Genomic DNA, 14,048 nt, shown 5'->3' with positions numbered 1-14,048 from the left:
CTTGTTCCTCAGTGGAGGGACTGCGGGGGCTGCTCCCCCCGTAGCAGCCGCCAGCTTCTCCAGTCTCAGACTCAGCCCTGCCTTGTCACAGAAGAAGGGAGGGAGGGCTAGAATGCAGGGACTGGGCTGCAGTGGCCCACACTGGCCCAGTCAAGTAGCTGTTGTTTGACAAGCAGGCCAGGAGGTGAGGATCAGGGTGCTGTCTCCACTGGGTGGCCTCGGACAAGTCACGTCACTTCTTTCAAGCCTCGTCTTGTTCACGTGTGTATGTGGACCCCGGTTCCCACCATGCAGTGATCTGCCGGAGGAGTCAGGGGGCTGATGCACAGCCAGTGGCTAGTCCAGGGCCAGAGCTAAGTCTCTTCCTCGGGAGGCAGATGGCTCACCGGAACACGCCGGAGAGGGGCCAGCCAGCAGGTGCCCTCTTCTTCCAGGTTCCTCTGGACTGGGCCTCCTGGGCTCTGAAGGGGACATTGGTTCCTCCTGTCACCAGGTGGTTATCTGGGGTCTCCGCACAGAGGTGAGCAATGTGAGAAGAGCCTAGAAGTCTTCAAATGGAAGAAATCTAGCTGGAGCAGGCACCTGAACAGCAACAAGCAAAGTCTATGTTAGCAAAGGCCAATGGGGAAGTCACTGAAGACTGCTAATTCAAGCTGGGTGCTGTCATTCTTGCTACTCAGAAGGCTGAGGCTTGAGCGTTGTGGTTTGAGGCAAGCCTGAGCAGAAAAGCTTGAGACACTCTTTGCTCCAATTAACCAGAAGTGGAACTGTGGCTTAAGTGGGAGTGCTAGCCTTGAGTGAAAAAAGCTAAGGGACAACACCCAGGCTCTGAGTTTGAGCCCCATTACCAGCACAAAATGGAAGGAAGGAAGGAAGGAAGGAAGGAAGGAAGGAAGGAAGGAAGGAAGGAAGGAAGGAAGGAAGGAAGGAAGGAAGGAAGGAAGGGAAACTGCTAAGTCACTAGTCACTAAGACCCTCCCTGTGCCTTAGTTTCCTCATCTGCGAAGTGGTGGCATTAATAATCCTCAACCTCATGCAGTTGGTGAGATGATAAAATGGAAGAATTTATTAATAGAGCTTACGCCAGTACCTGGCACATGGTAGGCATGTAAACAATGTCAACTATCTTTTTGTATTTTAGCAGTATTTGGATTTGAACCCAGAGCCATGTGTTTGCTAGGCAGGCATTCTACCAATTGAGCTATGACTCCAGTCCTCTTTACTTGAGGTTAGATATTGCTTTTATGCCTGGGCTAGTCAAGACAGCAATTCTATTTTAAGTTTCCCATGTAGCTGAAATGACAGGCACATACTACCACACCTAGCGTCTGGATTGAGTTGGGAGTCTCAGCAACTTTTTGCCCAGGCAGTTCATGAACCACGAGCCCCATGATCTCTGTCTCAAGTAGTTAGGATTATAGGTGTAAGCCAGTGACACCTGTCTTACTGTTAACTATATTGTTTACTTTTGGAAACTGGAGATACACGCGCCTATCCATCCTGTAGACATTATTTGTGGGGCCCCTATTGGTTTTATTTAGTGTAGAGATGGGTAGGGTTTTTTATTAGTTAGTAGCACATTTTGAAATTTGGAAGTTGTTGCTTTTAAAAAATTCACATATCCTGCCTCTTGAAAATGTGAACGATCTGGCATCCTTGAGCTGGCTCTCCTACAGGGCAGCAGTTGCAGGAGCTCAGAGGCAGTGGCTGGCTCCCGTTTCTAGATTCCCACCTAGCCTTCTCCAGCTCTTTCCCATACTGGGCCTGGCCCTGTCAGCGTTTCATTTTCTGCTCCTAAGTATCATTAGCTTCCTGTAGCTTCGCTGCACTGTGAAGATTCTTACCCGGCTTCTCAGTGGGGGAAACTACACTGTGGAGAGAATTAAGGAGCCTTACAGAAAGGCCTAATGCTGGCCATATACAGAACTCAGGGACCTGGCTCTTGTGTTCATAGCACTTCTGCCACTCTTTCTCACAGAATGTTCACAGTAGCTCTATGTACTAGATGTGTGTGTGTGTGTGTGTGTGTGTGTGTGTGTGTGTGTGTGCGCCTGCCTGCCTATCAGTACTAGGCTTGAACTCAGTGCCTAGGCACTGTCCCTTAGCCTTTCCACTCCAATCTGGCACTCTACCATTGAGCCACAGCTCCATTTCTAGCTTTTTGGTGGTTAACTGAAGGTAAGAGTATCAAGGACTTTCCTGCTCCCCTGGCAGACTTCAAACCCAGTTCTCAGATCTTACACTCATGAGTAGCTTGGAGTACTGGTGCAAGCCACTAGTGCCTAGCTTAGTCATTCTTAAGACTCCCTTTTACAATAGGAAATGAGGTTCAGTTACCCGGGGTCACAAAGGAGCTTGCATTTGAACCCAGGTTAGTGTGACCCTAGAATCCACACAGTGGCCCTGCCCCTTCCTGGTGTCTCTGACCTCCTCCCCTGCAGTAGCTCAGCCGCCTCCTCTCACAGGCCAGCTTCGGGGGTGTCTGTGTGGCATCCAGCGTGCTTCTGGGTGCTGTAACCATGGGCAAAGGCAAGGGCCACAGAGAAGCCTTCTGGTCCCCATGGAAATAGCCCAACAGGAATGATTAGCTGCCCGGGAACACAGATGCAATGAGTCCCAAGAGTGCACATCCGGGATGAGCAAGCTAATTAGTTTAGGGAAAGGCCTCCTTTCCAGCATGGAGAATACCCAAGGCCTCGCATGGGATCCCACTGCAGCTGCCTCTCTGCATGAAGTTCCTGGGGTTCGGCTCTCTTTGAAGCTTATACATATGTATGTGTGTGGGTATATACACACACACATATATACATATACATATATGGACTCATACACGTTCTCTTCTGCAGCCATGTTAAATTCTCGAGCTTAAAAATCTTCACTCGGGAGACATCAATTTACTTCTTTGAGGAGGTTGGAATTGAAAGTCATGAGCCTGAAACTTCCTTTCTTGCCAATTTTCCTGATTTAAAAAAAGAAAAGAAAAAGCATCTCTAATTCTGGCAGATCGCCCTATATTGGCTGCTCCAAATGATTCCATTAATTGATTTGGGTGACTGGCCTCAAAATATAATCCTTATTAGGGTTCCCACCAGAGCTGGGATGGGTGAGATGACGCAGGAACCCTAAGTATGCAGGACTCCCTTCTCGGGGGAGGTTACTGTAACCCAGGCCAGTGACAGACTCAGGCCCCTGGTGACCACGCCCATGATGATAAGAGAGAGGCCCCAGCTTTATCTCACCCTACCACAGACAGTCCAGAGGGGTTTCCCAGTTTTATAACCCCCCCAAATTACTGAAGGATAGGACTTAATGGGGAGCAGATGCAACTGAGAATGGGGCCCAAGTACCCGGGCAAGGACAATGGGAGGCCACCCCAGAGAAACAGAGTTGCAGACCCTTCTGCCTCGAGACCATGAAAGCAGTGAGTTTGGAGGACTGGAAAATGAGAAAAGGTGGATGGATGGTGATGGCTAGAAGGGGAAAAGAATGGATGGGTGGGTGGATGGATGGATGGACAGATGATGGAAGACGAGTTGGTAAAGAAGTGACAGAGCAGGCACGTAGTTGGATAGCCAGTAGAATCAGCTGCTGGGTAGACAAGTGTAGTGGGTGGGACCAGGACCAGATGCATGAGGGACAGGACAGATGGATGCACACGTGCATGGATTCATGGATTCATGGGCAGATGCATTAGGAAATATCAGGAGAGTGCTGGTGGCCTCGTGCATACCTGGTTGCCATCTCTGGTAGAAGGGAGATGATTTGAAAAGTGGAAGAGACAGGAACAAAGCAAATATGGAGCCAGAGACACTGAAGGAGAACAACATTCAGGTCACAATAACCAGAATGTTCCGGATCTGGCAGGCATATGTATCTGGCAAAGCAGAAATGGTTGGACTTGGATAATTTGATTATAGCAATAGTTGGAATTAATAATTATCTGAAAAAGCAACTATAACAAGAACAAAAATAGCTCATGGGAGTATGCAGGCAAGAGAGTGTATTTGTTATCTACTGCTGTATAACAAATTGCCCACAACTGGGTGTCTTGAAACAGCATCTTTTGTCTCACAGTTGTAGAGCAGGAACCCGGCAGAGCTGAGCGGCCTGCTTCAGCTCAGGGCATCTCCTAAGGCTGGAAGCCGCATGCTGATGGCCAGCACGGCAGTCATCTCACGGCCTGGCTTCTCAGCACAGGGTTGAGGCCAGGACTCAGTTCTACCTCAGGTTATGGACGGAGGTTTAGTTCTTCTCTGTTGACCAAATGCCACCCTCTGTGGGCCTTGCAGAAGGCAGTTCACAGCATGGCATCATTTCCACTGGGAGCGAAGAGCCAAAGAGAGCACAAACAAACAAGATTAAGTGACAACCCCTTGAAACACATCTTAGAAGCAATGTCCTCTCACTTTGGGGAACAATTATAAACAAGCCAGTAGGTCCAGCCCACGCTCAGGAGGAGGGGGTGGCACAGGGCATGATAGCACGAAGTGAGGAATCATTTGGAGCAGTGTAGAAACTGGAGAGAAAGGAGGAGGGCAAAGAAACTTGACAGCTGGAGCATCTACGTGTCGGAAATCATCTGGACAGTAAGACACAGGTGGCTCCAGAGAAACGAGGAAAGCCTTTCAGGGAAGAGGAGCTGGTGGGGAAGAAGGGCAGAGGACGGCTGGGAGGCACGGCTGAGCACAAAAGGCTGGGAGGTGAGTGCAGAACCAGAGTCGCTGCCGAGGGAGCTGAGGAGCTGGAGCAGAAGCCTAGGGAGGCTTTGGGCATCTGAGGCCTTCATGCCTTCGGCTTTGGGGCAGGTGAATCTCCAGGCAGAGGAGTGGCTGCCCCATGCCTTGCGCCCAAAGGAGTCCTTATGGGCACTCACTTGATCACATGAAATTCCAAGTAGTCCTACCTTTGTTTGGAGGATCCATCCCGGCCTCTTCCCCTCACGCAAGGTCTCCAGGACTGGTTTCACAGGGCTCATCCCCTGGCATAGGCAGAAAGGACATGTTCCTCCCAGGCTCCCTGCCTCATTCCTGCTAGGCACAGCTTCTTTCTTGCCCCCCCCCCCATCCCCCAAGCCTGTGCCAGCCTGTGGGAGCACACCCATGCTGTCACGCACACCAGAGCTGGGCTGGGTGCCAGTCAGGCAGGCTAACGTCACAGAAAGCCACAGCCAGACTGGGAAAGAGCTCACATGATGGGAGGGGGGGTGCCCAACGTAGGGAAGCCCCCAGCTTCCATGGACCAACTGGGCCAGGGCCGCCCCTGCCAGAAGAAGGCAGCTGGCACACACCAAGATGTCTCCTGAATGCCTTGTACCCTGGGCAGCCCTGGCCCATCCTTCTCCTGGCCCTAGTGATCTAGCTGAATCTCCCCAAGGCAGCTGCTACCCAGGAGGCCTGGGACCCTCGGAACACCAGTTTTGTCCATGCAAAATACCCCACCAGCCCCGTGGCCCCAGACTCTGGAGCAGCCACAGTGGCTTGCAAACCACCTGTTCCAAGTGTCCCCAGGTTTTTCCCCCTCTGAATCCCCACCCTGCTTCTCTCTCACTGCTGAGGTCAAGCCTACCCTTCAGCCTTCCCCTCACACCCAGGAAAAAGAAGGCTACTTTCCATGGAAAGGGGGCGCAGGCCCAATGAGTGGTTCCAGTCACAGACTCAGACACCAGAGGGGCTGGCTCTGAGGCCTAGCTCTGCCATCTAGAACCTGGGTAACCTCAGGCAAGCCTCAACTTTCCCATCTGTAAAATGGGGCTAATTCTAGCACCTGACTCCTATGATACTGTGAAGAACCAATGGGTTAATGCAAGAAAGGCTCTTAGGTAAAAACCTGTACACAATAACTGTCTAATAGATGTTAGAGAAAATTTAACTTTTAAAAAGTCAGTCTGTCCAGGAACCTGTTGCTCACACCTGTAATTTTAGCTACTCAGGAAGCGGAGATCTCAATATCAAGGTTAGAAACCAGCTTGGGTAGAAAATTCCAAAAGACTCTCATTTAATTAACCAGTAAAAATTTAGAAGCGAAGGTATGGCTCAAGTGGTGTATCACCAGCCTTGAGAATAACAGCCAAATATGAACAAGAGAACTGAGTTCAAGTCCCAGCTTCTCTCTCTCTCTCTCTCTCTCTCTCTCTCTCTCTCTCTCTCTCACACACACACACACACACACACACACACACACACACCTGGAAAATCACTTGTGCCAGGGCTAAGAATCCAGATTTCCAAGAAGTGAGCCAGGGTTGTAATCTCAGCTTCACCACTCCCAAGCAGTGTGCTTTGCCACCTCTCCTCCAAGGGTGGGCCTCAGTTTCCACACTTGAGCTCTCCTTTACCCTAAAGAGTGCCAGCAGAGGTTAGTAATCCCAGCCTGGCCAAACCATCTTGCAAAAGCATATTTCCTGGGGGCCTCAGTCACCATGTGTGCTTTCCCCCACTCTCTCACACCCAGAAATCCAAGATCTCCACCTTTGAGAAGATGTGGGCCTTCATGAGCAGCAAGCCCTCAGCACTGGTGAAGAACAACGAGGAGGGCATCCAGCGGACGCTGACGGCAGACTACGCACTGCTAATGGAGTCCACCACCATTGAGTATGTCACCCAGAGGAACTGCAATCTCACCCAGATCGGAGGCCTCATCGATTCCAAGGGCTACGGCATCGGCACCCCCATGGGTGAGCGAGGGCACCGGTGCTGGGAGGGTGGGTGAGGTTACCCCTGTATCCATGCAAGCATGTGGTCCCCCAACTCGTTCCTTTGAACTGACAAAGATGGGGCTTCCTCAGCCATAAGCACAGGGATGGAGCATTCCAAAAGAGGTCATGCTCTGCCCTACATGGTGTGGTGACAGCTGGGACAAACAGCTTGGGGGCATCCATTCCCTTCCTCACCCCGAGAGCACTCAGTGAGCAGGACCTCCCACCAGGCCCCCTGCATTGATTTCAGGAAAGGCCTCAGGGATAGGCTCCTCCTCATGAGGAGCTGAAGGAGAGGCCTTGGCTGACCCAGAGGGCTGGCTCCGACCAAGGGGGTTTTGGCAGGGAGGGGCAAGCGGATGCCACCGACAGCCAGGGGGATCCCCTCTCCTGCCGCCAGGTTCTCCATACCGGGACAAGATCACCATCGCCATCCTGCAGCTGCAGGAGGAGGACAAGCTACACATCATGAAGGAGAAGTGGTGGCGGGGCAGCGGGTGCCCGGAAGAGGACAACAAGGAGGCGAGCGCCCTGGGCATCCAGAAGATCGGTGGCATCTTCATTGTCCTGGCTGCTGGCTTGGTCCTGTCCGTGCTGGTGGCCGTGGGCGAGTTTGTGTACAAGCTTCGGAAGACAGCAGAGCGGGAGCAGGTGAGGCCTCGCTGGGGTTGCGCGCAGGGGCGGGGGGAGGCGGGGGGGGGGGGGCGGAGGATGGACAATGAGATCCGCTTGGCTTCCATCCTCCTATATTCTAGGCATGGCCTGACAGTAGCCACCCCCCTCCCCCGTATCCAGCTCCTCGGAAAGTCCTGCTAGTTCCACCTCTGTGTCCTGATGAAGCCCATTTCCTACCAGTTTGTCCACCCTAGCCACCACCACCACCAGTCTCTATACCTTCCAAAAGTGGCCTCTGTGCACCCCCACTGCCATCCACAAAGCACACAGCACCTGGAACCCTGTTTAAAACTTAAACTATATCCGTTCCCTTTATTTAAAAAAAAAATAACAGGGTAACTGTTGAAGCTGGATGATGGTGGCATTGAGGTTCATTATACTGTTCTCTCTGCTTTTGCATATATTGAGAAATTTCCATAATTGAAATTTTTTATTAAAAAAAAAGAAGAAAGAAAAGTTAAGAGGGCTGGCCGAAACGTGCTGACAGTGGAAGTAGGCTTTACTAGCCTGATTCATTCAAGTGTGGCTGGGCAGTAGTTCTGAGTCCCTGTAGCAAATTAGAACCATAGGGAGAGTTTTAAGTGCTAATGCCCTGGCCTCACTCCCAGACAACTGTTTAATTGGCCCATGGCGGAGCCTGGTTTTGGCATTTTCAGAAGGCTCATGGGGTGGTTTAAATGCGCACCTGGGCTTACAGACTTTAGGTCAGGGCATCAACCCTTCCAGAGAGGTTCAAAGGGATCCAGGTCCAGTGTGACAGGAGACTGTAGATGGGCTAGTCATGGAGGGCCCATTACAACAGGAAGCTGATACAGCTATCCAAGTGCAATGGAGGTAGGCACAATGGCGCCTGTCTTTGATCCTAGCTACTCAGGAGGCAGAGATCATCGGGAGGATCATGGTTTGAAACCAGCCTGAGCAAAGGTTTTGGAGATTCTATCTGGAGTCTGATGGTAAATGCCTGTCATCCAAGTTCTTCTAGAAGCATAAATAGGAGGTTCAAGGTCCAGACAGCCCAGGCAAACATGGGAGACCCTATGTAAAAAAAAAAAAAATCACTCAAGCAAAAAAGGCTGGAGACATGACTCAAGTGGTAGAGCACCTGCCTAGCAAGTGCAAGATTCTGGGTTCAAACCCCAGTACTCCAAAGAGGGTGGAGGAGGGATGGAAGGGAAGGGAGAGGAGGAGGGAGGGAAGAAGGAAGGGAAGGAGAAAAAAGAAGGAAAGGAAGGAAAGGGGTTCTAGGTGTGACTCAGTTGGTAGATCGCTAGCCAGTGAGCAAAAGCACTGCGTTCAAGTCCTGATCTCAGACCTAAAAAAGTAAGGGAAAGAAGAATAGAAAGATTTTTTTAGAATTTCCAATTAGGATGGGACTGGACTTTTATTCCACCCAAAAGTCCATGGGGTGAAGGTGAACCTCCTTCCTTACTCCGCCCTGCTCTCTCTATGCGTACTGACCATTTTAGACCGTACCACAAGCATTTTTCTTGCTCAGGGTCTTTGTACATCCTGTTCTACCCATATGTAAAGCTCTGCCCCCAGTCCACCATATTCCCGCTACCATCTGGTTACTCACTCCGTTCTCAGCTCATGTCACCCTAGCTCCTCCCATCCCCAGCCCCTTTCTATCCCAGTTCGCTGCCTTATTCTCTTAAAGTGATCGATCATGGTTATCAGTGCCCGGAATTATTTACTTGTTCGCACATTTGTTCCGTTTCTGTCCCATCATTACACCACCGTTCCCTCAAGCTAGGATCGAATGCATAGCTCCAAGCCTCATACCTAGGTCAGTCCCTGGCAAATAGATGCTCCGTAGATACTTGCAGAATGTAAGAAAGCAGGCTGGAGGGTGATGATAGTTTGCATCTAGTAGGTAAGGAAAGAGTCTAGAAAAGATCACGACTGGTTAGAGGCAGAGCTGGGATTTAAAGCCTTCCTGTGCTCATGTTCTGGTCTCACTGGGGAAGGTGGGTCATCACCTACCCCCACTGCACTCCACAGGAGTGCAGGACAATAAAACCACCATTGTCAGATAGCTGTGCCTCTTGGCTACCTGCAGGGACCCAGACCAGAAGGAGACAATTGTCACCAAAAGCCTGGTGGGGCCCTGCTTCCCAGTGGACCCCTTTACAAACATGTGCTAGGCTTTCTCCAGTGTCTCTCAGCTAGAATGCATGAGCTACCCCATGCATCCAACAGGCACTTCTGGGCTAGGCCCAGTGCTGGGGCTGGGGCTTGTGGGAGTAAAACCAGCTGATTCCTACCCTAGAATCCAGGGCAGGTAAATCGAGCCCATCAGACTTTTTAACACACATGCCAATCAGAGCCTCGGTGTGATCATCTGTGAAATGGGGAGAGATTAGAGATGTTATTCCCTAGCTCTTCTACATCAGTCTCCAAACAAGCATATGGGCTTTGCACTCATCTTGCAGTGGTGGAGAAGGGGAGAGGAGTGGTGAGGGGAAAGTATAGGGAAGACAGGATAGCATCAGTGCAGACTTTGGAGGAAAAAAGCTAGCAAATGTTGAGGAAGCAGGCGCTACTCATGTGCCCCTTTCCCTTGTGCAGAGGTCCTTCTGCAGCACCGTGGCCGATGAGATTCGTTTTTCTCTCACTTGCCAGCGTCGAGTCAAGCACAAGCCACAGCCTCCCATGATGGTCAAGACAGATGCCGTCATTAACATGCACACGTTCAATGACCGCCGGCTTCCGGGCAAGGACAGTATGACCTGCAGCACATCACTAGCTCCTGTGTTCCCCTAGGCACAGGTGGGGTGGGGAACTGTAGGCCTGGCACAAGGCAGAGCAAAGCAAAGGAGACCAGAAGGAACATCCCTAGTCCACACTGGGCTTGGGAACAGACCCGCTGCCCACATGTTGGGCCAGGAACCCTCTGCTCTTCACCTACCTGGAAACCGGCAGGCCCCCAGGCCAGCTTCTTGGGCTTCATTCTCTTCTTGTCTCTGTGGGATTCTAAAGCTGCCAGCCAAGATAGCCAAGGCCAAAGGAAGCACATGCCTCTCTCAGGCCAAACTCACCCTCCCACTCCTCAACATCAACTCTCCTCCAGCATCAACGTGTCTGCCATGGCCCCGTAGAGGCCACAGAAAATGGGAGGCAGCTCTCTTATTGCCACTTCATCCCCAAGAGCCCAGATCTCCTAGGGCTTGACCGTGAGACTAGAGGCACAAACATTGGGCGCCTTAAGGATATTACAGCATGGGTCCCAGTGGAAGCCGAGGGATGGCCAACCTGTATTCCTAGGCTACTCACCTGGCCCTGGTCTTGGGACTTAGCTTCATCCATGACAGCTCCTTGGCAAAGCTGAAGGCAAAGCAGGAAGGAGGAGCTTGGGTATGGGAGGAAGAGAATATACAGATAGATGCCGCCATTTTGGATTCCTGTGGACAATGCCTCAGTGGTTCTCCCTCCTCTAGAAAATCTCCAGGAAAGTAAATGGAGTAGTGACTGCAGCAAATTCCCCTCCACTTTCTGGCCAGAGGAGAGAAAGCCTGTTAAATCTTTCGAAAAGGATGCCCAAAGACTCCACCGATAGTGGAAACCCAGCAGAAGTACAGGAGATACTAGGAAAAGCCCATGGGTCCTTGAGCCATGGACCTTACTTTGCTGGTTAACAAGCTGTTTTCTAAACCCTGTTGGCATGTTGGAACTTGAGCTCTTTGCCATCTATTCATCTGCAACTCCTCATTCTTGTCCAGTTGAACTCGGCCTCCCTCTGTCATCCTGGGGAAGAAGAGAAGCCGAAATTTAAGTGAAAGTCGCCCTCCTCAAAAGAAGGGCCAATATCCTACTGCACAAGCTAACTTGGGGGTAGGTGGGAAAATCCAGAGAGGATCCAAAAAGATCTCCTGGATTTGCCAACCCTGAAGATGTTCCCCACCAAAAAGAAGACGAAGGAAAAACAAAAAAGCTTTAGGGACAGGATATCTGTCAACATCCTTTGGGGTAGCTACAGAAGTCCCAAGGATCAGGGGGGAGAAGCTGCCTCCTGGAGAATTAACCAAAGACCCAACACAGAGACACAAGGCCACCCTGGCCCTTTGTCTCTTGTCCGGAGCAGCTACAGCCTCATGAGGCTTGGGGAAGACAGCAGAGTAGGGGCGGCAAATGGAGACCTAGTGAGGGCAGGGCCAGATGGCTGTAGGCCCCAGCTGGCTTTGATGAGTTTCCTGAAAATCAAAGACTCACGCATTCTTAGAAAGAATGAGACGTGAAGGGTTAGGCACAAAGTGTCCTTAAAGAGAGCATGATAGGGCCAGCAGGCCTCCCGTGGTCAAGGGGAAGGCTAATCTCTGAACAGGGCTAGAAATCGTGGACAGAGAACTGGGGAACGCCAGCCAACCCCTGTCCTCCTCTCTCCTGACCCTGCTGAGAAGAGTGACATTTCTGTGCCTCTAAGGCCTTCTCAGCAGAGGTAATAAATGTTCTCTAGCAGAGCAGGAGAGCCACTGGGCTCCTATGAGCCAGCCTGTTCCTCCTCCAGGCTGGGAACCACAAGCCCCAGCTCACTGCTCCCCAGGCCTTGGCGGCTCTGATGGCTGTCTTCACTGGAGGAGGGAGAAGAGGGCTTAGACATCCAGCAGAGCCCAGTGCGTGGAATGATAGGGAAGCCATCTGCTGGGAGGTAGCGGGCACACATATGCGTATTTGTCTGAGTTTGTATGAGTTTGGGGGCTGAGACTAAAGGACAGATATGGACTGTGTTACAGTCCAGAGCATGCAATAATAGAGGACTCCTTTGGGACCTGATTGTGTGTGGGGGTGTGTGCGCGCATGCGTGTGAATTGGAGATGAGGGAGACAACTCTGGACCAGCAACAGAGCCCCGTCTATGTAAAAACAGAAGAAGCCATGTTGTGATGGGGTTCTGGTGAGTTGATATGTGTACGTGTGCATGAGTGTGCTTACGTGTGTGTGTTTATTTGTGCAGTGAATGGTAGAGGGTGGAGGGCAGGATAAAACCCGCAGCATAGCCAAATATGTGTAAAAGGAGAAGCCATGTCACCAAGGGGTCCACGTGTGTGAGTGTGTGTGTGTGTGTGTGTGTGTGGTATATGTACATGGATGTAGGCTTGTGTGCCCAGCCAAGAGCATAAGGAGAACAGAATCAGACTGTCACACGGCATGGGATAGTGCATGTTGTATGTGAAAAGCTTTGTGGGATTGGAGTGTGTGTGTGTGTGCGTGTGTGTGCTCACATGTGTTCAGACATGCACATATGACCTAGCTCACAGCAGGAGCAGACACGGACAATCAGGAAGGCGGGGCGTCAGGGTCTGTTTGCACTCTTGTCTCGGAAGGGATCATTTGTCACAGATTTCCTGAGGTTGTGTAGGCAGGCATACAGGAAGACGGTCAAGTGTAAATGAAACCCATTGGGGGCTCATGGCTGGTAGGCAGGTAGCTTCTTGGTTGTAGGCAGATTGTCCTGTTTGGAGGGCCTTTTTTTTTTTTTTTTTTTTTTTGCAATTCCTGGTAAGTTTGCTGTCACCAATCACAGTCATTAATCACTGTCCTGTGTTGTCCAATACGGTTCCACAACACACACCTGCATCATACTCAAGTCACACACGTGTGCTTTGGTGCATGACGCTCTATGAATGTGTCATGTTCTTTTTTAGGCTATGCACATATGTGGATTGTGATGGGAGGAAGAGAGGGAAGTGGCGTGGGGTGGGAAGATTTTCACAAAAGGACTGAAGAATAGGATCAACAAAAGTACAGTTTAACTAGGGAAGTCTCCACAAAGGCATTGGACTGGAATTGTTTTAAGACTCCCGCAAGGACGAGAGATCACATATGCCCTGTGATCTCCCCTCCACTGCAGCCTTACGCTGGGACATGAGGTTGATGTTCATGTTCTGCCCAGTGTCCTGCACCTGTCCTCGAGACCACCCTGCCTATCTGAGCTGTGTGTCTCCAGGGCACTGAATTGACCTCCATCTGTGAGATGGGAGGGAGGGAAGGCAGGGGAGGTGTTCCCAATGGTCCTTGGGACAGGGGCAGATCACACGGCATGGCATGCACAGGTGTGTGTCTATACACGTACGTGTGTATGTCTACGCAGAGGCACTGAGGCACAAAGGGAAACATAAATATTGGCTTGGATAGAGCAAAAGCAATGTGCCTGAGCAGGCACCTGGCTGTCCCCTCTGGTCCTACATGCCAGTCCTGAACAGAAGAGTGTGTCGCCCGCACACACACACAGTGCCAGGGCCAGCCCTCCACCTGTGCACATTGGGCAAACTGAGGAGCAATGGGGTGGAGACCACACCTCCCCAAGTCCCTGAGGTTTTTGGATAATGTCTGTTCCTTGATCTGCTGCTGGTCCCTTGATCTTCTGTGGCTGGGTAAGAAAACCCTGGAAGCTGTTGGGGTTCAGGTGGCCCCACTTTGCTAGTGTGATCCCTTGACCAATGAGCTGAACTCTGAGTCTCAGAGACACCGGAGGGCTGTCCACTTCCAGTGCATTCTCCCAGCTGGAAAAGCACACCCAGGCTCCTGCCACAGGCAGGCACAGCACAGGAAGTCACTAACCCTGGCCCAGGATGGGAGCAGGATTCCAAAGAAGTTGGGCATGGCTCCCCCTCCTTAAATCTGGGGGATGGAAAGGCAGAAGTCAGACCCAGGCACTCACCAAGAACCAGAATACAGAAAGC

At 51.2% G+C, this 14,048-nt stretch overlaps 1 protein-coding gene across 1 annotated transcript in view; it reads left to right on the top strand.

Annotated features, from left to right (window-relative positions):
- Positions 1–12,851, top strand: part of Grik3 (glutamate ionotropic receptor kainate type subunit 3) — a 210,664-nt gene extending 197,813 nt beyond the window's left edge. The window contains exons 14-16 of the mRNA XM_048350918.1: positions 6,451–6,673; positions 7,095–7,345; positions 9,938–12,851. Of these exons, the coding sequence (XP_048206875.1) occupies positions 6,451–6,673; positions 7,095–7,345; positions 9,938–10,132 (669 nt within the window). The 3' untranslated portion in view covers positions 10,133–12,851. The remainder of the gene's footprint in view (positions 1–6,450; positions 6,674–7,094; positions 7,346–9,937) is intronic.
- Positions 12,852–14,048: the final 1,197 nt, after the last annotated feature.

The sequence above is a fragment of the Perognathus longimembris genome, chromosome 7 (assembly GCF_023159225.1).
Source record: "Perognathus longimembris pacificus isolate PPM17 chromosome 7, ASM2315922v1, whole genome shotgun sequence".
Lineage (NCBI taxonomy): Eukaryota > Metazoa > Chordata > Mammalia > Rodentia > Heteromyidae > Perognathus > Perognathus longimembris.
This window is presented reverse-complemented; position numbering and strand designations above follow the sequence as displayed.